Raw genomic sequence first — 24767 nt, forward strand, 5'->3', positions numbered from 1 at the left:
CCCAAAAAACTGAACAAATCCAGTTATGGTTTTGTGGATAATCACCACGTGATAAGTACGTGATCAGTGCGTAATAAACACGTGATTATTGCGTGATTAGAGAATGATCATTGCGTGATCACCACGTGATTAGAATCAGGATTGTGTTTTTATCGTTTTTTATGTTTGTGTACTTATTTGTGTTCTTCAAAGCATGAAAAGAGTGTGAAGAAACACCTGAACAAACCACTCGCATGGCTTATGGTTTTCGTTTAAACCAGTGGTTCCCAACCTTTCGTGGACCGTGGCGCCCTTAAAGTAACTTTTTGGCCTCGTGGCCCCCTTCAAGTTGCCATGTAGGACCTGTGGCCCCCTAAAATGTAGATTGAAATCCCGCGTTGGAATGCGGTATTAATTTTGGATTTAAACAGGTCTAATAGAGTAAATGAGCGTGACAAACCTCACTATAAACAAATGGTATGTGAAATAGTGGGTTAAATTCGGGAATAAAGTTAAAGTGAAAAATCCCCCTGGGGGGGCCATGGGCCCTGGTTGGGAACCACTGGTTTAAACGATGTTTGAACCCCAAACCACCCGAATTTGATCCAGACTTTTAACCACGCCCTGTGAAGCGCCTCGCACCATTCGGCCAAACATGGAACAATTCTTCAACGCAATAATTATTTCTTTTATATTCGTAGGTCAGCATCTAGTGGATGATATGATCGACACCCGGTCTGTGACCTGCCCAAACGAATATATCAACATCAAGTTTTACGAGAGGAAAAATGGTTCGAGAGTTGGAGGGCAACAAATCATGCCCGTGTATAGATCCAAGTACCAGAGCGGTTCAGGATCTTCAACAAACGCCCCGAGAATCCTGGTAAATTCGCGTTAATATAAGCCCGAGCAAAATAATGAAACCCATTGGTAATCATATATAACACAGGTTTTGATAAGTGTTTGCACGCAATGCGCAAGGCCGTTTGTAGATTTATCATTAGTTTTTTATGCGTTTTCATCAAAATTTTAAGAGTAATGGATTAACGTTTATAAAAAATAATATTAGTTGGTTTTAATGCTAGATATATTTCGTTCAAACAGCATCATACTTAAAGACTCTTTTTCAAATCGATTTGAGTTGGATTTATAGACACTGAAGCGAAGTTTTTGACATAGGTAACAAAATTATCATATTTAACCTGGAAACTAACGTTTCTATGAATGTGATCGTTTTTTGAACCAATCTGTTCCCGAAAGATATGTCAGTTTCCCTTTATCGAATAACGTGCTGGGCGATTCTATTTCAAAGTAAGATTACGAGATTTTTTAGGCATTTACGTCATTGTACTATGACAACTAATGCAGCAATGAAGCTAAAAAGAAAATAACAAAAAAGTATTTTGCAATTTTAATGTAATGTGTGAAAGTGCAGGTGCTAACAATTAAATGTTCTTAAGTTGTCATAAACACCTGAATTTTGTCACCAAGTCCTAAAACTAAAGATTATCGTTCCAATATCCAAAATGATTTTTTCGCGGCACTTGGAAATCTTCACAAGTTTTTTTCGCGTAACAGTAGTTTAAAAAACGACTGGATTAGACATGAAACCGTGTGGCATCGTTTCCTTTGCTAGGAACAACAGCACGTTTTGGCACAATCTGTTGTGACCAAGTATGCATTACTGCATAATTCATGATGTGATAAACCTCATTTGGCGGGACCGTCCCGTTCTATGACTAACCAATAAATGTAAATTGGAAATATTTTGGATTCGGCCTAATGCGTTATGTTTAAAACAGCCGGTTCCGCAACAAATAATGCTATTAGCGCACTGTATATATACGGAAATGCTATCTATATTTCTCAGACTATAGTGTCTAAGTCATAGGGAAGTAGGCCGTATACGGTTATGTGTATGTTGGTTGGAAAATTAACATGTAAACGAGATAATCTATATTAGTTAAAGCTGGGAGGGAGGTTTATTATTAATTATGAGGGTGTAAATTTAGTTTTCTTAACAAAAGCTACAAACCTGATTTGCATTTATATGCATTGCGTTGCAAAAATTGGTAATTCATTTGGGGTCTTTAATTTGTGATAATCTTGTCAAAGTCGTTTATCACACGTATCAAAGATTGCAAAGCAACTTTTTACTGTTAAAATTGGTTTACAAATATAAAAAAATTCAACGTATGTACCTTTCAAGTACATTACACAAACCATTAAACTTCCAAAGTGTAATGCATACAAAAATCATAAAACGAAATTTAAACATGTCACTAAATGCCTTAAAACTATTCCAATATGTTTAACGGACCAATAAAATTTGCAACCAAAGTACCTTTTAAGTACAATATACAAAAACTTAATTTCCAAAGTTTCTAATGTTTACAAAAATCATGAAACAAAATTTAACCAATGCACACCACTGTTTACTAAATCATACAATTTACACAAGGTAGCATAAAAAACATGCCACAAAATGTTGCAAACCTATTCCAAAATGTTTAACAGACTAATGATGTGACTGCATGGCTGGACGGGAGTGTGATTTACGGGGCAAGTAACTCATGGACGCAACACCTGAGATCCTACAGAGGAGGAAGACTTAAGGAAGAAGACGGAGCTCCTGGGATTCCCTCATTTAACCGTAACGAGATCCCTCTGTATAACCCCACCATAGACCGTGAAAGACCACCCAAGACTCGAAACCCTGAAGAACTGTTTAGTAAGTGATTTTGAAGGCGTGTTTGTAATTTCGGGTATCTGTGAGAACTGGAAGATTGAAAAACCAAGATATTTTGGGTTCATGGTGCACTTTTGATTAATTAAAATCTTTACCTTTAGTGAAATAAATTCAAGATGTGTTAAAAACAATTTGAATATTTAACAACAGGTGAAGGCAGCCTTTTAGTGAAATTCTACCTAAAGCAAACTGTATATAGCACTACACATAGAAAACGCTCAAAAAAATTAAAAACGACATCCCAACGACTCGTTAGACGTAATTCGTTGGGTTTTTTCTATATTTTGTTTCTATACACCAGTCATGTCATTTGTCAAATTGATCCCGTCAGCAATAGCAGCGTATTCTCACCATATATTCTACAAATTAAACACAGTCGTAAAATTAAAGTGGGCCAAATTGTGAGACATGTCTGACAAAGTTTCTTAGAAAACGCTTAGCTGCGCGTTGCACATATCACGTAGCAAAAATGCTAACTAAATATAGTAGGGAGAACCCCACTAGCTATTACTGCAAAAATGTTCTCAGAATTTTTATTACAAGAAAAACAGTCAACCTCAAAGAAGTAAGTTGCTTCTTTTTATTAATGCGGTGTAAAAAATGCAGTTGTAATATTCATAAACACGGCTAAAGCGCTTTTTCTGTACAACGGTTGTACAGGTGTTGTTGTTGTATTAACACAAAAACATGCTTTGAACCCAACACAAACAAGGTTTTTTCAACCTATTATCAAAATTAGTTGTCAAACAATAGTTGAACTGCAACGACCTTTTGCTGGCTTCAAGCGACAAATTGTTTACAAACTAGTTTGGCAATATGCCAAGGGAACCAATTTTAAGTAAAATCAAGTCTTTGAATCCACTAAGCACGGCCTGATGAATGTTAATCGACAACGCATGCCTAATCAATGTTAATTAGCTCAAAATGGAGCATATATCTTTTGAATGACACGAGTTGTTTGTAAAAATTTGTACAGCTTTTCGGAAAAGGTAGATTTTCGCAACGGATTTTTGGTTTGGAATTACGTTTGAATAAAACGGGCTTTATGTGGGCCTGACTTCACACGAACATTTAAACTTGGGATTGAAAACTTTCGGGGCGAGTCGGGCCAGATTTTGGGTTAAGGGACTAAATTTCAGACCGAGCTCAAATGGAAAGCCATCTTAAAATCATATATTTAAACATGAACTTTGCACTTGATACAAAATACTTATCCACACAGGTTTTGGCAACCGCAGAGGCAACGAAAGCCCGTTTCTTATTAGTGTCGGAATTTTGTGGTTCCGATGGCACAATTACCTTGCAGACAAGTTTGCAAGAGAAAACCCATCTTGGAACGACCAGAGAGTAAGCATATGTGACATTACTGTACACTGTATAATTATAGTAGATACGAATATTTGCATGAGGCAAACCATGGCCATGGTCATAATTAATTATTATAATTCGTTTCAAATGCGCATTTGTTTATCTGTAATTGACCAAAAACAGAAATAGATTTACGTCAAAGGAAAATTAATTGCGTACATTGACGATATAAATAACGATTAAACGTTTTGCAGAACAAACAAAATTTTCCAATTTTTAAGTCACATCGTTAAAGTTTCGGTTTTAGTTCAAACAAGCAAGCGGAAAATTTGCATTTTTTTTACTGAAGCTGTTCAACACCGCGCGAAGATGGACAGTAGCAACTTTTCAGAAGATTGTTATGTACGATTGGTTGAACGAGATTACAGGAGAAACATTGCCTCGTTACAACATCACAGGTAAATTAATTACAGTCATGAAAACAATAGTGGCGGGGCATAAGAAGATCTCAAAACTCCTAAAAAGCCTAAATCGGGAAAAAATAACCAGTTGAAACAAGGGTTTTTTACACAAAACTAACACGTTCACCCATACATAATCAAAAAGAAGGCTCGTTGCATGCGTTTAATACTGCTTTGGACGTTAACTTAATCAAATAATCACATATAAGTTAACTGTATAACCAACATGGCTTTATTACTATACGATTCCGTTTTAAAGGATAGCATTCACAGCCATAGAAACCTCTAAAAGATTATTTTCTATTAAGGTTACAATTCGTTTCTCGACCCTGGTATCTCAGTCGAATTCTCTACCGCCGCCATGCGGATGGGTCACAGTCTTATCCCGAGTGGAGTTGTACTTCGAGACCCGGAGACTTGTAATCCTATTTCACCGCTACCTTCACAGTATGGTGCTTCTGCCGGCGAATCAGCTTTGAGATTATGCAACAGTTATTTTGCTTTGCAGGTGAGTTAACCGAAATAAAACAAGCGTTTAAAACGGAAACGACAGAAAAATCGATAAATTATTGTATTTGTAATCATTTCTTTGCATGTTAAAAATTCCTGTTCCTTTTCATTTTTGGCCGTTTATCTGCATTTTTGCGTGTTGTAAAGAAAAGCCATTGTGTTCTGCAGCATAGTATAGTATTATTAGCGGTTATGTGCAAGATATAAATTTAGGATGCTATCGTTCAAAACGGTATCGACGACATCATGTTGGGTATGACGTCACAAGCGGCGGAGAATGGTGACAGATTGGTGGTTGAAGATTTAACAGGTAAAGTGAACAAAACTCAATAAAATTCCGTTTTTGAAATTGTTTAATGAAAAAATTTGGAATGAAAGCATTTTTTCGAGTGAGTTAAATCAGTTTGCATTTAGTTAGCCGAAGGATGATAATTGCCTGTATTTCGTGTGTTTGTTTATTTGTTGTAGCGTATTAAAAATTTGTGTCCTTACACATAATTAACAGTTGCATTTAAAATAGAATTTACGTACGGGCCTCTGAAGCGAACGCGGATGGATTTGGAAGCATTGACGATTCAAAGAGGTAGAGATGCCGGTGTCGCAAGTTACAACAACGCGAGGAAAGCATACGGGCTTAATCCTGTCAGCACATTCGCTGAAATTAATCCTGATCTGCCAGGCGATGTAAGTTGGTTTTGAACCAGAATAGAAATAAGAGCCTTTACAACAATTACCGGTAAAATAGGAAAACAAATCACAAATTTTTACAATTCACTGGAAATTGCGTTTATCCGAAACTTTCTTAAACAATACACGTTGTTGACAAAAGTGCTAATTTACATCTTGTTGGCTAAATAAAGTTAAAATGACCCTTGTCTATGGTAAAACAAATGCTTTCTCTGTATGGTGTCGTCCAGAATAGAACAAATCACTCTCTCACCATTCGGTCAAATGACCCTCACCGCGTATTTTATTTTGCATTATCGGTAATGCATTTTACAGGTTGTGGCCAAGTTAGCAGAGCTTTACAACAACGATACTGAAAGAGTTGACATGTATGTTGGTGGAATGATGGAGAAAAAACAACGACTCACCGGAGAACTTTTTACAATGGTTATCAAAAAACAGTTTGAACGAACAAGAAATAGCGACCGGTTTTGGTTCGAAAATGTTGAAAATAGGTAAAACAATTGACTTTCTAGATTCTACCTATTTTTTCTAATTCAATAGGCACACCCCACTTAAAGCAATAAATTGAATTTAAAGGTCTTAACCATTTGGTATTTTTATAAACTCACATAACAATTGGGGAAATGATAAGTACTCGGCAGCAGACTTGGACAACTAGATAATTCTAGTTGTCTAATTGGGCAAATTAGAGCAAAATGGCGATAATTCTAGTTCTAATCTAATTTGGAATTATCGAGTAAGCTCTAATTTCAATTCTAATCTAATTCACAGTTTTCCCAAAAATGCTAGTTTGTCCAACGGCACTTTGAAGCATGTGATCTGAGCATGCATTTTGTAACCAAAGCGCACAAAACCATGTAATTTACAAGACCAAACTACATCACTGAAACTTGCTTTTCAGTTAAATTTGGCACTATGACGAACAGTATCTATAAGATTTCGATTTATAAATCGTAAGCACTACCTCGTTGGCTGTTGTGGTATAACATAATTTGGTAATAAAAGGTAATACAGTTTGTACGTCAAATGAAAGAGAATTATGCGTAAAAAGTAAGCCTCATCACATTATAAAAACCAGCATCATCAGATTATGAAAACCAGTATTTTTTATAAAAAATACAGGGAAGCAAACTTAGGCATAGCTGCGTCAATCGCGAAGGACGAATACAATTGCAACTGTCCGCCGACGTAAAAAATCCAGCATTATAAAAATCTCGGGTCAAAATAACGGACCATTTTCGAATTGATGCTTCTGAGAACTATACAGTTACACGTTTTAGACATGACGAATCGTATAGTTTTAAACGTGCAAATCTACAATTCTAAATTTGAAACAAACTAAAGTTGGTTAGCCTAAATCTATAATTCTAGTTTGAATTCTAGTTTAATTTCTAGTTTTTAAGAAAATTTTAATTCTAATTCTAATCTATTTAGTAAACAGATGAAATGCTCTAATTTTAATTCTAATCTAGTTTGAAAATCCGAAAAAAATCTAGTTGTCCAAGTCTGCTCGGCAGACAGCGCCCATTGTTTCGACCTTTCAGTCTCATCAGTGCAGCTGGTGGCAAGGCAGGTCGTATTGGGTAGAATGGCCATCTAATGGCACTCCAGTTTGTTGGAAGTGACAGACAGAAAATAAATGCCTCACCAATTATGTTTGACAACTGGGCACAAAACACAAAAATCATTTATTGGCTTGATGATTATTTTTTGTTACCATGTAGCCAATTTACCGAACAAGAAGTTAATGAGATACTCGACACAACAATCCGTGATATAGTGGAAATAGTTACAGGAATTCAAAACAACACTCTACAACCAAATTTGTTCAAAATTGAAGGTAAACTTAACCATGGTTCATTAAACGTTATAAGAAACCAATGCTAATACGAAAACGACTCATGCAACGAGTGACTTTTTTATAAAGCTGTTTCCATTACCAGTTATATCATTCAAAAACAAGCAAGGGTTATTTTTTTGAACATTATTCATGAACCTGTTCATAAATCTAATAACTTATATAACGGTCACTTTTAATATCTATTTTTGGCCGTGATGTTCGTCATTAGATAATTATTTTGTGATTATAACACGTTTTATAACCATTTATTAACAAACACCACCATGCTTTACAGGCTCGAGATGTCCCCATATAAGAGTGACACGTTCAAATTTTACGAAGCCGTGTACACCAAACGTTGGTATCGACTTTTTCGAGGGTTTCTGGGGCAAATACGTTGGCGTTGTTATTCTGCTACTGCTTTTCCCAACGGGTAAGCCAAAATTGTTGTTCGAAAAAAATTGCATTACAAGCTTAAGTCAATTTGAGTTTACATTTGTCAATAGCGTTACTCGACCTACAAAACATCAAAATTTAGTAGATAAAACATACAAATCCCCCCAATGTTATGCTACTGTTCAAACCTGGTAAACAGTAAAAGCAAAAATCAATTGCAACAAAAAGATTTTTTACTCATAGAAAAACGTGTGATATTAGCATTTTTTAAATTACCACACCGTATTTCGTCATTGACCGGAATTAACGATACACTACAGTTTTGGGCTCCGTGTGCAATAACACGAACTTGTAACTAACCGGATTTTGGATGTACTAACTGTACAAATCATATCTGTGTATATTTTAGTGGCGTATTTCATTATGTGCATCATCGCGTGGAAGCGACAGCGCGACACAATTCAGATCAAGAAGTCTTTGGTGCAAGTCGCCAAGCAGTCAGCAAAGAACACGAAACAGGGCACAACTGAAGGCGATGTATTTCCAGGTGCGTAACAATAACTACAACACTATTATACACCCTTTGTGGTGACAAATCTCCTCAAAGCCACTGCCAAGGCACCACTGTAGACATAACTTTACTGTGATTAAAGTATTTCTGTTTACTGGATATTATTGTGCTGCAGCGTTTGAAATAGAGGGAAAAAGTCGATCTCGGCGTGTACTTCTTGTCCTGGATGGAACTTGCATTACACTCCTAAGTATCAGTTCAGCGGAGCTAAGAAAAATTTGCGTGGCGCAGTTCAAGGTAAGTGATCTATCATTACAAATCAGTTATTTATATCTTTTGCTGCAATTTTTACACGAAGCTAAATCTCTAGTTGTAAAAGTTACACGCAGCATTGTTCAGTATCATTACGCGATTCTTTTGTGGCAGAAATCGTATATCTTCATATCCCGCAACAAAAAACGTGATATCTTTGTGATAAGGATTCCTAAAGAATACGACGTGGTGTTGAGGTTTACTACAGGAGACGAAAGGTGAAAATATTATACAACTCCTTTCAACTGCAAATATATAACATTATAAGTAAAATATTTTCAACTTACAGCTTTGGTTGTTCTAATGCCGAATTATCGCAATACACGCGCCTGATAACCTTACCAACCTGCAATGCAGTGTTTATGCGATTGTAAAACTCGGCTTGCATAGTTTTCAACTCAGCAGTTTGTGCAACTTACAATTGTAGGGGGCTACATTTTAAAGTCATGTCGATATTATTTCTGACCCGCCGTTTGGAATAAATTGACTTTCAAAATTATTTCCATGTGGACATTATAGGTCAACATACGTTCTGCTGGGTACAATTATTTGCGAGACTAACAATAGTTGACAAATAGTTTTACCAGGCAACAACAGAAAAATGTGTTTTAATCCATGATATTTAACATCCAAGCATGACGATGAGTTACTTTATTTTTTAACACTTCAACATGCTGGTTACAATCGAGTAAATACGGCGCACAAAATGTTTGGTTAGTGTAGACGACTAAGGTTTGACGGTAAAAAAACGATTTACGATTGTTTTACATTTCATTTCAGGGATGCAGCGTTGAGACACGTTCAGACTTTCATGAAAGAAAATCATATCCAAACAGAAGTTTTTGAGATGGACGAATCGGCGTTAAGGGAAGAGGCTGTTACAAAAGAAGCTCGCCAATCTTTGTTGGAGTCTTTCTTCCGACGCGCTTTCTCTGAAGTGAGTTTAAACCGATAAGCTGATCGCTTCATTTTGAGTTTTTTGTACAGTTTGTCGTGTAAAACATAACAAATCCTTGCCAAAAAGTGAAAATGAATGAATAAGATCACTTTTTCGCTTATCAATCTAGAACCAACGAACTGATAAGCATATTTTTGATAGGGACTGTAATAATACAGATACATTGAAGTTAACATCAACATAATCCGAAAAATCGGTCTAAAATTCGCAAATAAAAAACCAACACTTCCAAACGAATTTTTACGGTAATCATTAAACGCGAATTTAGGGGCAATAAACGCTGTCTCCAACCTAACGTCTTTAACAGAGGTATTCCTCAATATTTTAGGTCCTTCACCTCGAAAACAGTGACGAGTGCAAAAAGAGCAACAAAAAAGACGATTCTAAGAAAACAAGACACAGGACGATGGAGATTGCAGACTGTGAACTAACCCAGGTAATCTCCTGCCTGATACACTGAATCTGATGCAAAACTATTTTCAGAACCAGCCATTAAGTTTAATACCAACTTCAAAAAGGCCAGTTTTTTCTTGCTATTAATCGGAATATGCAAACTAATGATATAAGCCACAGTGAGGATTCAAAATGCAATAAATCGGAATTTGCGATTGATCCGATGGTAATTTTATACAATGAGAGGAAATATGGCATGAGCACAAATCATGTTACGACTCAAATTGAGCTGCGTATCATGTTTGCAGGCACTTGAAGCTTTTGTAATTTATTTTAAATATAAATCTTCTTTTATAGACGGAGCTAGCAGAAACAATGGGAATGAAACCCAACTCTCTGTTCGTGCAACAAATGTTTCAACTTGCAGATACCGACAATAGTGGATACCTGTCGTTCAGAGAATTCGCGGATCTCGTTATTCTGCTCATGAACGGTCAGTACTGTTCGAATTCGACGCATTTACGACAAAAAATAAATTGTATAAAGTTCACTACCTGTTAATAGCGAATCAACATTATCATTAGGTGTTTAAGAATGCGGTAGGGTGGTCAATATGGAAATGTATACATGGGTCAAGCTGTGTGTGTAATTCACTGATTTTATTCAAATACAGTGTTCGAGGTTCGAGCTGTATTTTGTACACACTGTTTTGACCCGTGGGGTATAATCAGTGCAGCCGATGACAATACTAGCCTTGCTAAAACTAGCCTTTATGGCCATAGTGTACTGTCTGCAATTAACTTGTCATCATAATGACCCAACATTTTCATGTCTTGCATAATATTTTTGCTTTTATTTTGCTTTTTATTATGCTTTTATGAATCTCCCAAATGCAATTTAATGTAGAAAAAATCAGATAAGCAAAACGCAACGTCAAGGAATGACTATAAAGTCACTTCACGCTTCAATGCGTCATTCGTAACAAGACCACGACTTTGCTGCAAAAGGGTTGATAATCTCTCCTCTATAAATAGTGACGCTAAACAAATAATACAAAACGTTACAAAATTAGATAACAAAATTTCCCCAATACGTCGAAAAAAAACAAATAAAAAGTTCCATTACGTTTTTTTCTCATAAACATCGAACGATTATTTTTCTAGAAAAGCAATAAAATCTTATCTATTAATTTTTCACAAACATATAACCCATATTTGCAATCGTTTGTTGCGATAAACAACCTGTTGTAAACCTTTTTGGATCATTTTACCAATGTGGCTTTAATTTAAAGGTTCACCCGAACAGAAAGCACAGATGCTATTCGACATGTACGATGTGGACCACAGTGGTGAACTCAACAGAGAAGAAGGAACCAATATGATACGGTAAGTCTTAAGTCTACAAACATTATGTATTGGATACTTCATTGCATATTTGTCACAATACAGTCGAAGCTTATGAACATACACGTCAACTTACAACCAAGATTTTATAAAGTCACACCATTTAGGGCCGCGGCATATTCTTTCAAACGTTAAAACAAAAATAGATTTAATTAGCCCAGTTATTGTGATACACGACGAGTCCGGTTCAATGCATATCGGTTAATCGCATTATCCGTTGAATTACACAAGGAATTACAGCTTGATCGCATTTAAAAGCTTTGCAAAGTGGGTATGCAATTAACTGGATTCGTCAGTAATGGAATATGGTTAAAAACACAGCAATGTCCAAGGATGGTGCTTAAAGTAGATTAAGGCCGTTTAGGTCAAGTATATACAATTTGTACTTTATTCAATTTTATTACCCCAATCTGCCAAAATCAACCTCTATATATCAACTTTTGCTATTGAGAAATATTAGGGTAAATATTATTATCTCGCCGTTCTACAGATCATTTCTAGAGATGGCTGGTGCTAAAGTTGGTGCAAATGACATTGATGCGGCGGTAGAGACGATATTTAAAGAAGCTGGGGTCGGACAGGACAAAGATTGTCTGACATTGGAGGATTTCACTTATGTTATGCTGAAAGAACACCGAGACGCATTTGAGGGTGCTCAACTGTCAATACCAGGTAGAATAAACTAAACGGTGTCCGTACAGCAGAGTTGCAAGCGGGCCCGAAATCTGAGCCCGAACCCGGCCCGAACCCGAAAGTATAAGCCCGAAGCCCGACCCGAACCCGAAACGTTTTTGAGAAGCCCGTTTAGGCCCGAAATTTTGATTGACAGGTCTATCCACGAAAGCCTTGCAACAAAGTATGAGAAAGAAAAAAAGAGAAAAGACAACAAACACAATGAACAATAGTAGACAATGGGGTAAACAATACGTTTTAGACCAGGGTGGGCATTCGATCAAAGCGAGAGAATCGTTACTAAAAAATGACGGAAACGGAACGTAAAGTCAGGCCCGTTTTGAGCCCGTTTTCTGACAAATACCTAAGCCCGAACCCGGCCCGAACCCGGCCCGAAAAGCCCGGCCCGACTTGCAACTCTGCCGTACAGTAACAAGTACACAGTAACAATCACGTCTACAAACAATATTTTTGACAACTTAAATTGTGAATATTTTGAAATGAAGGCTCTTGATACGGAATCAAAACCATTTTTGTTGAAATCCAACGCTAAAGGCTCAAGAATACCCGAAAAAATTACCATAAGGCTGAAAATCTTTCAGATTCTATTTTTAGTATCATATTTTACAACATTATACGACATTTAGGTTACACACGTCCTGCAAAGAGGAGGCCGATCAAGTCACAGGGATCCGTTACCAACTTGTAAGTGAAACACCAAGTTTAAAAATATTTGCTTTGGAAAGTGTGACCATATTTTGTACACAAAAATGTATCACACACGGGAGGTGTTACATAAGCCTGAATGCAGACTCGTTATGTTCCTCGATTCTAAAACGCTTTACTTGGCGGTTTTGCTGTTGCCATATGCGAACTCAATATGATATTTTAATTGGTTCTGCTGATTTGCATATAATGTACCGAGGGCGTATGTTGAAAAAAATACTTAACTAGTGACATGGATTAAAACTTGATATTTTAAAAATGATATCAGCATACTTGTCTGCTTTACAGCACCCCATCAATTGAACCTAAATCGGAGCTGCGGAAGCGAAACGGTACAGGTGATAGCAAGGAAACAATAAAGTAAGTTACAGTTACTGCACATTATAGAAATGAGTTATAGACATTAAACTACTTTATGCAGTTGAATTTATATGCTCGGGCACATAGTGTCCTTTTTTTCGTTTGTAAACCTCATACTGTAGCAAAGTATGGAGTAACGATTTGTGAACAAATATACACAAGTTAATGAGAAATGACGACACATAAGCTGAAGGCTGGAAGAATTTGATTTTATTAGAATAGTTTTCAAATGTTAACTTTATTTCCTGACAGCGAGGAAACAGAAAAGAAGGTTTTCTCAGAAGCGGCCGCTACAGAGGAAGAGAAGACTTGGTGGGGAAGATACTGGAAATCAACCAAGCGATATGTTGAAAACTACAGAAGACATATCTTGTGCATGGTTGTGTTTTATGGCATAACTATAGCTCTGATGGTAGAGAGGGCCATTTGTAAGTGAAAGTTGATATTTTGCATAAAACCTGTGTGAATATCCGTAAACATTAAGCCAGCGAGTGTACGCCTTGATTTCAAGGCATAACACAACAAACCAATATTAGCCAACCTAAAACAAACGCTATATATTGTATGAGACAATTCAAGCATTATATCCACAAGTTCAATATAGGCACTAGTATCAAGCGCAGAGCTATCACATCAAAACATACAATCAAGAAAACCAATAATGATACAATTACGACATTAATAAGGTTATTTTTCCAACAAAACGACTATAAAAGTTCTTGCTCTGAGTCACGCAAAGTGCCATTCTAAACTCTACAACAACCCTACAAGTCAACAAATGTAAATCGAGCAAAAGTTACGTCTATTATTTGCCATGTTTAAAACTTTTCATAGAACATCACCAAAGTTTTACGCCTTCTTATTTCGGTAGACTGCCAGTAGTTTACACCCTATGAAAAGGAAAACCATTTGTCCGCTAAAAGGCACCAACCATAACTACACGTTCTTCCATACTGCTAAGTCAAGAAGTATTACACAAATCCAGTCCTTCAACACTACACATAGATTATGCATATTTGCGTTATAATCAAGTACATATTTTTACAGTCTATGCTTTCGGGGCTGAACATCAAGGCATCCGGCGTGTAACAGAATGGGGAATCATCATTAGCAGATCAACAGCAGCCGCTATGTCCTTTCACTACAGCTTTATATTACTGACCATGTCCAGGAATCTCATCACATTCTGTAGGGAAACTTTCCTCAAGAACATTATACCCTTCGACTCGGCTGTAGCGTTCCACAAGCAAATTGCCTACGTAGCTCTTGTCGAAACAAGTAAGGGACATAAAGCAATTGGAAAATGCTATTCGTGCAATAAGATAGCGTTTTGTTAATTTAACTTGTTTTTGCTTTGCAGTATTGCACGTCTTCGGCCATCTGGTGAACATCTACCATTTTAGCGTACACCCTCTACCAGTACTGGCCTGTTTGTTTCCCAAACTTTTCGTCGACGACGGGTAAGTTATGTGTAATCGATTTTGCACTTGCTAGAAAACAGGGTTTCTACACATTTTCCAATCTCGGACTATTTTCACCTCAGTATGATGAAATAATCGAAACAGATGAATTATAAAAGCTGTGGGGAGTAGAAAATATTATTAAATTTCAAGACATGGGTGGCAGACTCACGTAACCATTTCAATAACTCAATGAAGTCCGCTAATTATAGAAACAGTATAGAAACACTATTATAAACTGAATGCTCAAAAGTATAGCACTACTGTAGGACTTAAATCCGCACCCAACAAATGACCCGAAATGTCAACCTTCCTTACAAGAGAAAAAGATTCGAAATGATGTGATGTTTTATTTAGGTCCGACCTGCCTAAGTCTGTAACGTGGTGGGTTTTCGAGACGATACCAGGAATGACTGGTGTTCTGCTCCTACTAACAATCGCCATCATATACGTGTTTGCTATGCAGTTCTCAAGAAGGTTTTGCTTCCGTGCGTTCTGGATCACACATCATATGTACAGTAAGTTAAAATTTATGATGGTGGAAGTGTTGACAAGTTTTCACATTATAAAAAAAACTAGTCAAATTTCGACACGGCCAGCATACGTTGCACAATCTTTTGTTTGTATAACATATGAAGTCCAAAATCTGTTCTTCTATATGGTACTTGTTCCAAAACATGAACACTAAAGCCAGAGGGAAAGATAAGATACAAAAAGCACATGGTTTCAAACAACAGGACACGAATATTACACGATTGTAAACCAGTTTCCTCTGTGGTTTATGGCCAGGTGTGGCATCGAACAGAATTGGAGAGGCATGACTTTCAGTCTGTTACTCCAAATAAACGTTTGCGGTTAGATGGATGCACTAGCCAACATAGCCTGTGTCTTGTCACCAGCTGCACTGATGAGACCTTATGGGTTGAAGCAGCGTGCACTGTCTGCAGATTACTTAATATCAGACTCCCAACAGAACAAAACAAGTACCAAACAATATAAAGTACATATATTTTGTTTTCAGCTATTATGTATGTATTGGTGATTCTGCATGGAAGTATGGCGATCGTGCAATCCCCAGTCTTCCACTTCTACCTTGTCGTTCCCGCTGTTATCTTCTTCGTCGACAAGATGATTACCATTGGAAGGTCAAAGGTCGAGATCAAGGTCGTCAAAGCAGAAGCATTGCCGTCAGGTAGCAAAACATAGTAGAAGACTGTAATTTTTCTTGCTGTTTATTAATAATGCTCAAGCATAAATCCATCTGAGCTCGGGGGTTAAAAACCCAGGGCTAGTCAAAAGTCCACAAAGTAATTCTGCTTAATGGTCAAATATGGCTGCTTTATTGCTGTTTTTTTACGGAATAAAAGTTCATAGCTTATAGTTTAAGTGTCATATTTTGGAAAAAAGAAGAAGAAATTACATTCCCAAATGACAAAATCTTGTTAACATGCAGGAGTTACCAATCTGGTGTTTAAACGACCCACGGCGTTCGACTACAGATCAGGACAATGGGTGAAAATCGCGTCACTGGCACTTGGCCCAAACGAATATCATCCATTCACACTAACTTCTGCACCACACGAGGTAAGACAATGAACCAAACCAGGGGTGGGGAACCTTTTCGTTTGTGAAGGCCGCCAAACGGTTTATCGACACTCGTTCAGGCCGCACAGACTATTTCTCAGACCAAGGACAGTGGCATTCTTTTTGACTTACAGAATGGTTGGTGTGCTATTGGACTTACGGTCCAATCTAAATAAAATTCGTCACTACATTTCCACCCTCACTACAACATTGAGGAATTTATTAACATAGAAACTCGCTTGTTTACCAATATCAATCTAAAAGCAGCTTGTGACATCACAGACGAGTTTAAGACATTCGATTATGGGCAAACAATTGTTCTTTTGCAACACAAGTAAGATTGTAGAACCTTGGTCTCTTGGCAGTTCTATGGATATCACTTTGTGTACCAGTACGCAAACATTTGGCTCTAGTTTCAAAACCTCTGCCCTAGAACCAATCAAATAGTAATATGGAATAAAGGTAAAAAAATACGTTTCTGTCTAGTTTTTAGCGCCTGGTGCAGTGTGTATTATCAACATCCTAAATTGTATTCTGACATCGAAGGACGCACTTAGTGCCCTAAAAGGCCGCCGGTTCCCCACCCCTGAACCAAACCATGACTACATTACGCATACTGTTGTTACCAAAACAAAGGAAAAATTGTTGATTTTCATGACACATAAAACATAAGAGACCTGATTTGTTTGAAATTAAAACGGCCCAACATTTTTTTTTCAAAATCGACAACCCTAATGTTTTCTTACAAAACAATGTTTAAACAATCAGTGCACAATATTTCTTAAACAGTTTTAAGGTGACATTTTTTATATAAGTAGAAACACATGGCCAAAAAATGACATAGTTGTTTAAACTCTTACAGCGCTACTTGTCTCTTCATATAAGATCGGTTGGCCCATGGACGACCAACTTACGAAACTTGTATCAAGGTGCTATTGACAGTCACGAAAGTCTGCCCAATGTAAGTAGCACTCAGTGACCATATACATAAAACGTATAAGTCTTTCAAAAGCAACAAGTATGATATCAACATAAGTTCCTGCACTAAAATGTATGCTTTACTTCATTATAATTTAGACCGTTTTAGGCGACAATATATTGCTGCAGTATAATAACCAGTTTCGGTTAACCACTCGAAGTGCGTTGCGTACGAGTGCTCAAGGTGTTTATGTCTAACAACGCCAATATAGGTGTATTTAAAATCTGTTTTGTAGTTGTATTTGGACGGACCATTCGGAGAGGGCCACCAGGATTGGTACAAACACGATGTAGCGGTTCTGGTTGGAGCTGGTATCGGTGTCACCCCGTTTGCCTCAATTCTGAAAGACATCGTCAACAGAACGAGGACCGACAAAGGATTCCAGATTACTTGCAAAAAGGTTGAAAATGACATTGGCAATAAACAAACGCAAGCCAAACTGGTCTTTGTTAAGTGAAATACGGAGGAAATCGTTTAATCGGGATTCTAATGTGTCAAACGTATTGTTTCGATTACTCCATGTGCGATTAACCGGTTTCGTCCCTATATATACAATATTAGTTGTGAATTACGTCTAAAGGTATGCAATAACAATTTACCGACTTTTGCCTTGGCAATTCTTTGACGCAATTATCAGTAAATTACGTTAAATGATTGTGCGTGATTGCGAGTCGACTTTGCGCGGTAAAATCTAGCCACAATGTGTATTTTTCTAGCCTACGCCTTGCCATATGGTGATGAATGCTTGGTGACCGGCTGATTCGGTATGACGCCTTTAATGGGCCTGGCGTACTGTGATTTTTTAAAATTGTCAACATTTGTGTGAACTGTAATTCTATGTATTGATGTTGAACTTTTTAGGTCTATTTTGTGTGGGTAACTCGAACGCAACGCCACTTTGAGTGGTTAACCGACATTATCAAGGATTTGGAGGAATCGGAGGGCGGCGATCTTGTGTCAACTCATATTTACATTACACAGTTCGCTAACAAGTTCGACCTTCGCACAACTATGCTGGTGAGGAAAACAACCTAATAAAACCTTTAGAAAAACTGATAGATAAATACAGAAACCATTTTAAACCTATTCACGTTATTACTTAATAAACGGTAGATGACTTCACGCTTATTGAAGATTCAGGCTGATATATATTACACGTGACTGTTGTCTTAATTGCTCATACTAAGTCGCTGGTGACTTGTGAATATATAATACGCTACACATAGTTTACACACGTTAGTAACAAACGGAACACCCAAACAATCGTAAACTGCCTAATAGCTTTCTACGAACAAAGCCTGGTTACGTTTCAATTAGAAGCTTTATCGTTTTGATTACAAATCAAAATCGAGGTAAAACATCTCCTTACGTGCAGCACAACATCAGCTAGATATCTAAAATCTCTCCAATGTATTCTTTACGTTACTTTTTTTACAGTACATATGCGAGAGATACTTCCAGAAGGTGGCGAACAAGAGCATGTTCACGGGTTTAAAAGCGACGACGCACTTCGGTCGTCCACAGTTCGAGCTTTTTCTTAATTCACTTCAAACTATGCATAGCGACGTAAGTATGCACAAATGACTTCATATATGTTTTGTACCACTCATAACTCTAAACTAGAAACCTCGTTGGCCACTGACTGCACAACGAGAAAATATTTCTGAAAGCTGTTTTTTTTTCCTGGAAATTTTACAACTCATCTTTAGGTAACAATTTCTAAGCGTTTGAGTGCTTGACGACTGCCTTTAATTAGATGATACACGCTTTTGGTTGACTAATTTCACAACCGGTTTGAGTGTAAACAATACATGTTGTTTTGGATTAACGATTTCCATGCAATTAAACCGAGTGTTCCATTACCCGGAATCGTCGAATGAGATAATGAAGCTACATCATGTTTATACCCCTACTAATCTCAACCAACACAAACGTGAAGTGATTGTTGAACACCAACAAATTCTTGTGCAAAAAATGGAAAAAAATTGCCAGGATTAAGCGAAAATTCGGATTAACCGATGTCGATTAGCTCAAGCCTTACTACATTACAAATCATTTGTACCTCAAGTTTTATCTGAATTAGACGAAGATCAGAATTAACTGAATCCGGTTTACTGTTTAACACATTTTCATTTTGAACAGGTTCGTAGATTCGGTGTGTTTAGTTGCGGACCACCAGGCCTCACAAACGGTGTGGAAGATGCATGTAAACAAGTCAACAAAATGCACAAGGCTCGGTTTAGTCATTTCTATGAGAACTTCTAACTTGCCTTCCTGCCTAGCGCCTGTACCAAGTCATCTTGCTGTAAAAAATGTTTCACGCTTTTTGTTCGTTGCTTTCGTACTGCCGTGTTCGCAAAAAAATGTGTGCATCAAAAATTATACGTATTTTGAACCAAACTTTCGCCTGCTTTTTATGTGTGGTTTGTAGTAAGAACAACAACAAAGAACATTTACATTGCAACTTAAAGTACCTTGCTGTCAAACTACGTTTGAACACAAAGCTACACCGGTGTAAATAAAACGTTAAACATATTTACAATACTGCAACGCATATACTGTGTTTTTTTTTAATGTTAGAGTAATTGCAAAAACTCGGTATATTTATAAACTTATGTCATAGGTTATCACAAAAAATACCATTTCACACATTTTTCACACTAAATTAGTTTTTTAAACTGCTTTCCTAAAGTTTTACACTCATTTTAACACTAATAAAGACAATAAACTTCAATATGTTAGCATATATCCTTCAGTGAAAACAGTCTACGTCTTACTGATTTCGTGTACCAAGCTTTTCACAAATTTACAGTCATTTCTAGCCGATAAAAATTAAAGAAATATACATCTCAATGAACATACAAGTCCACATACGCAGCCTTGGGTTAAGCACAGCCACGTATAATAATATTCAGTAAGCACGAATTAAATCAAAGCAAAAAAGCACACATATGTACCTTGAAACTATACAGATCACCAGAACGCTTTAAGATTCCAAATTAAATCCAATCCCCGTGTTTAATCTTGGTCGGTATGAAAACCTGACTGAGGTATTTTGCAGATAACCGCGTTAGAGCTTGAATCTCGGCTTTTTGACGATTCTCGGCCATCAATGTTAACTGTAAGCATTAATTGAACCATAAGCATTAATTTACAGAAACTTATGCGGCCGGAAATACGTTGAATCACCTCGTTTCGAAGACGCGCAAAGTGTGCGACGTACGGTCGTGTGAGCATGTCTCTGCACTTGACTACAGCACGATTTGTCAGTGCTGTTACTACGTCCGCAGGCAGGTGAAGACTGTAACGGTAAAAATTGAACATTACAGTCGCAATTGAACCAATAAGTCCCTGCATATTTATTGAAATGAGTTTATTTCGCTAGGTAAAAGCACATATAGCGTCACAATGGCACTGAAAAAAAAACAAGCCTGTGCAATGTTGAAACGTTTTGAAGCGCAAAATAGTGGATGGCACACATGGTGGATCATGACTGAACGCGCTGCAGCTATACTGTATTATGGAGCGTTATGTGTCGCAAGCTCACCAGAGAGTGAGTTGTGGCTGGGGAAAAAACATTGGTGGGTTGTGGGACCTGCTGTAAGAGACCTAAAAGCTAACCACCAGTGTTGAAAGAGAGTGGAGTTTGTGATAAAGTTATAGTGAACTTTTAGTCGGTAATTGTTAAACATTTGTTGTTGATTCGCCTTTATTATGTTATAGACATGCGAAGGTAATTTTAATACATATCTATTATACACGTATGTTCGAAATTTAAATGGGCAATTAAACAAAATGTTTTTCTCTTTTAAATGCAATGCAACTGTCGTTTACGCTGGTTCTCTGGTGACATGTCACTTTACAATAAGGTATGCTACAGATAAAAAATGATAAGATTAACATTACCAATGGAGATCAATGGAAAAGTTGTATGAGTAAAGCAACAAAGTAATTCACACATATTATACACTTACCGCTTTATATCTGAAGGAAAAACTCCAATCCACTTTAAGAATGGGAGAGCAAGGCTTTGTGAATCATGGGACTGTGCCTTAACACACAAAACAATATTTAAATGGATGGTTAAAACACAAATTTGCACCATCAATAGGCACCACCATGGCTATTAAAATTCGTTACTTGTGGTAACAAGTATACACCAAAATATAATACTTTAGTTGAATTATCCACCAAAATTATTAACTTACCAAAGATCCAAATCGGTAAACACACATGATTTCAATCCCTGAAAATGATAACAACAAACATAAGTCGAACTACATTGAAATCACACAATAAACTGAACCACATTTATTACCATGAGGGTCTGCATCAAAAAGGCCCAGTACTGGAATCTGCAGAGCATTCCACATTTTCTTTATCATGAGACGAGTGTTGACATCTGGTACACCTTTTCCCTGAAAACAAGAATATTTAATTTTAATGTTTCATGCATTATATATAAAATAAAGCACAATGATAAACCATTTATAATAGAGTTAATTGAAAATTCCATTATATTGCACAAATGCGGTACAACAAAAGTTAAAAAAAAACTGATTATAAAAAAACATGCTCTTGGCTTAAGTGGGGAGCATTTATCAGTTAGTCAGAAGTATTAAACAATCAATATATATACTTAATGGTAAGAAAACATAACTTATGTGTAACTTAACATGCTAGACGAAAAAAATAAATCTCACAGTTATCATGATACATTGCATGTTTGCAGCAAAACAGTCATCTTGGAGTCTTTGAAATGTTGCATCCTTCTCGACGACCAAAATAAATCTGGCAGTTTTACTCTCAAAATTGTCAACAAGATCAACAAGAGTTGGCACCATTACTCCCTACACAATTCGATAGATTTAAAACTTATATCAAACTTTAATTTAAAATTTACTTGAATTTAAGCATGGCGTTGGCCTTTGCACCAACATACCGTCTGGCATTGCATTGGTGCACCTAAAGATGCTAAATCTTTAAAGACTGACTTTAATATACTTACCACACACAGGTATGCTTAAACTTGCAAAATAAATCAGTAATAAATTGAAGTGTCTTTGACAATATTTTTGACCAAACGCAAAATTTAGTTAAGTTCAATTGCCAATATTTTCACAATATATATATATTAAAACCCACTCCATAATAGCAGTCAAATAAAACCGAACAAAGATACAAACCAATACATAATGCATTTGTTTTAAATCGCCACTAACTGAAACACACAAAAAACATGAGTCTACTGCACTGATTGAAACATGTTATAAGGTGGATTCGTTTAACTGCTACATACGTTTGTGCTTTGTGAACAATCCACTTGTTCCGCATCTGGACCAGAAAATGTAAGATCACCAACTAAACATCCTTTAGATGTTGCAACAACATTTAACCATCTCCGAGGGACTTCTAATAGACAAGCGATTTCATCAACCAACTGGTCCAATACAGTCTGTTTCTTGAAAAGCTAAAATACAACTAATTTATGAACATGAATAACCACATTCCTGCCAGTATGGTGCAGATAATTCAAGTTAATTTAACGTAAAGTTTTTTTTTTCTTGCACGTTACTAAATCAAATAAATAGCCAATGTTTTGATTCCTATATGTTTCTGTATGTTATGTATGTTTGGCAACTTGTAAAAGTGCAAAGAAAAGAACATGTGAACATAATTCAGGACAGAAAAATACATATCATTAACATTGGTGTATATTTGTGAAAAAAATATGTTGTGTATATATGTGTGTCTGTTAAGTGCTGCCTAAAGTTACCAAGTTTACCTGTGGTTCCTCATAATACAGGTCTCGCTTTGTGGCAACTTGGTCCGTCTGTAAAAGTTTGTAAACCTTCGCCAAAACTTTCATGATTAATCCTATTACAGTAAACAAAAACAAATAACAACATACATGTAATTGTAGGAAATCACATCATACATACCAAACTTTTCTCTTGTGCTGCTATGCCCAAATGCAATAGTTTTTAATGTTGGTTCATCACACATTTGCAGACCTTCATTCGGAATATACACAGCGTTTTTCCAATTGGTCCTTACTCTGGTAAAAAAATCGCACAAAAGTTAAACCCTTCCACCCATCCTTTCTGTTCCCAATTAACTGTGTCTGCCAAGATTAGTATCAGTAGAACACCCGTTGAAAAAAGTATCAGTAGAACACACCTTGAAAACAGTATCAGCAGAACATACGTTGAAAAATGTATCAGTAGTACACACATAGAAAAAAATCAATAGTACACACATTGAAAAAAGTTTCAGTGGCAAACATTGAAAAGGGTATCAGTGGAACACACTTGTGACATTTCTGAAAAAAAAAAATTATCCAAGGAGCAGCACATAACTTTGAACTTACCTCAATTGAATGTATGGTTCAGTTGATGTTGATATTTGATAAACGATTTGAACAATAACATCTTCTATTCTGCTAATAACCTCATCTCTGAATAAAACCAAATGAATTCAGCAAACACAACACAAATTCTCAGAAAAAAGTTTGACGTATGTTTTTCCATTTACCCATTCAAAAAATCACGGTCAATCAATCAAAAAATTGGCGGACAGAAAAATATTTTCGGCACAATAAATACGGTAAGTTATGGTTTTGATTCGTTGCACCGAATGCATTATTTTTCAATATCAAATGACTTGACTTACTTGGGAATTTCAGACATTTCCGCCACGCCGAAACAGGATCGACATATTGCTTGAAGTTGATCCAGTTCGGTCCAAAACGATCTGGAATATTCGTTGGACATTTTGCAAACAATTAAAGTTTTAGTAAACGACAGTTTTATCTCATCGATTTTCCCGCCCATTTACATCGGATGAGCAAAAGGAAATAATGTTCGATATTTACCAAAACATCGAAAAGAATTTTGTGTTTCCTATAACACTACCACGTTGAAACTACAAACGCACATTAGTTCAAAAAGAAAGCCAGTGTTTTTACATTTTATAAAAATTAACACGATAGAACGGAAAAAATCTAATGCTTTAGTAAATAAAGCGGGGGAACTGTGAACGCATTTTTTCATGTTTCGGTGTTTTTGTTTTCAAACATCACCTGGGTGAACACAACTGTACCGCAGTACAGAACAAAAACGCAAATGAAGTTCACAAGTGGCTAAGCAATCAACATGGTTATGTGGCGAGCGCCTTTTTTGACAAAACCTGCAACACTCAAAAATACCGATCTTCAAAACCGACTTTCAAGTTGAATAATATCCGGCTAAAAGAGCAACAAAATTAAGAAGTTTCATTGATCGGCCAAACTCCTTCGTTTGCGCACTTCTGTTACGCTTGATTAAGTAGTGGTGGAACAAGCATCATCTTCTGTGCAATGAACAAGAACAACCTTCCTGTTATGAAGTTGTGTCTCTTTTTGTTTTGAATTTTTTGAAATATTTTTCAACAAAGCGCACCTTGAGGCAAGTATTTCTATGGAAACAACAGGCCAAT

General features: G+C 36.6%; 2 protein-coding genes across 3 annotated transcripts in view; one reads left to right on the top strand and one right to left on the bottom strand.

The window, feature by feature from the left end:
* The window catches only part of LOC145228014 (dual oxidase 2-like), a 28613-nt gene extending 8858 nt beyond the window's left edge, over window positions 1–19755 (top strand). For both annotated transcript variants that reach the window (XM_080092984.1, XM_080092983.1), the window contains exons 5-35: window positions 681–862; window positions 2497–2710; window positions 3951–4075; window positions 4386–4494; window positions 4806–5005; window positions 5221–5317; window positions 5528–5691; window positions 6010–6188; window positions 7422–7537; window positions 7833–7970; window positions 8343–8480; window positions 8620–8741; window positions 8871–8974; window positions 9537–9693; window positions 10043–10150; window positions 10465–10600; window positions 11399–11492; window positions 12001–12182; window positions 12830–12887; window positions 13197–13268; window positions 13521–13696; window positions 14316–14546; window positions 14629–14728; window positions 15086–15246; window positions 15750–15920; window positions 16182–16312; window positions 17175–17273; window positions 17527–17691; window positions 18153–18308; window positions 18729–18857; window positions 19434–19755. In XM_080092984.1, the coding sequence (XP_079949110.1) occupies window positions 681–862; window positions 2497–2710; window positions 3951–4075; window positions 4386–4494; window positions 4806–5005; window positions 5221–5317; window positions 5528–5691; window positions 6010–6188; window positions 7422–7537; window positions 7833–7970; window positions 8343–8480; window positions 8620–8741; window positions 8871–8974; window positions 9537–9693; window positions 10043–10150; window positions 10465–10600; window positions 11399–11492; window positions 12001–12182; window positions 12830–12887; window positions 13197–13268; window positions 13521–13696; window positions 14316–14546; window positions 14629–14728; window positions 15086–15246; window positions 15750–15920; window positions 16182–16312; window positions 17175–17273; window positions 17527–17691; window positions 18153–18308; window positions 18729–18857; window positions 19434–19556 (4337 nt within the window). In that variant the 3' untranslated portion in view covers window positions 19557–19755. The remainder of the gene's footprint in view (window positions 1–680; window positions 863–2496; window positions 2711–3950; window positions 4076–4385; window positions 4495–4805; window positions 5006–5220; window positions 5318–5527; window positions 5692–6009; window positions 6189–7421; window positions 7538–7832; window positions 7971–8342; window positions 8481–8619; window positions 8742–8870; window positions 8975–9536; window positions 9694–10042; window positions 10151–10464; window positions 10601–11398; window positions 11493–12000; window positions 12183–12829; window positions 12888–13196; window positions 13269–13520; window positions 13697–14315; window positions 14547–14628; window positions 14729–15085; window positions 15247–15749; window positions 15921–16181; window positions 16313–17174; window positions 17274–17526; window positions 17692–18152; window positions 18309–18728; window positions 18858–19433) is intronic.
* Window positions 9393–24155, bottom strand: LOC145228015 (meiotic recombination protein SPO11-like). Its single transcript, XM_080092985.1, has 12 exons — window positions 23964–24155; window positions 23662–23748; window positions 23234–23349; window positions 23077–23168; window positions 22591–22761; window positions 21995–22141; window positions 21610–21709; window positions 21500–21537; window positions 21266–21342; window positions 20481–20592; window positions 20249–20410; window positions 9393–9688 (listed from the first exon to the last, which is right to left on the bottom strand). The coding sequence occupies exons 1-11, from the start codon at window positions 24122–24124 to the stop codon at window positions 20291–20293; spliced, it is 1221 nt and encodes a 406-aa protein (XP_079949111.1). The 5' UTR covers window positions 24125–24155; the 3' UTR covers window positions 9393–9688; window positions 20249–20290.
* Window positions 24156–24767: the final 612 nt, after the last annotated feature.

Source organism: Phallusia mammillata, chromosome 5 (genome assembly GCF_965637545.1).
Source record: "Phallusia mammillata chromosome 5, kaPhaMamm4.hap1.1, whole genome shotgun sequence".
NCBI classification, from domain to species: domain Eukaryota; kingdom Metazoa; phylum Chordata; class Ascidiacea; order Phlebobranchia; family Ascidiidae; genus Phallusia; species Phallusia mammillata.

Bases quoted from the DNA above. Each gene is read 5' to 3' on its own strand.
- LOC145228015 (XM_080092985.1), bottom strand. From the start codon at position 24,124: ATGGGCGGGAAAATCGATGAGATAAAACTGTCGTTTACTAAAACTTTA. The intron at 23,749-23,963 runs GTAAGTCAAGTC...GGTTTTATTCAG, and splicing joins GAAATGTCTGAAATTCCCAA to AGATGAGGTTATTAGCAGAA. The intron at 21,538-21,609 runs GTAATAAATGTG...TATCATTTTCAG, and splicing joins TTTTGATGCAGACCCTCATG to GGATTGAAATCATGTGTGTT.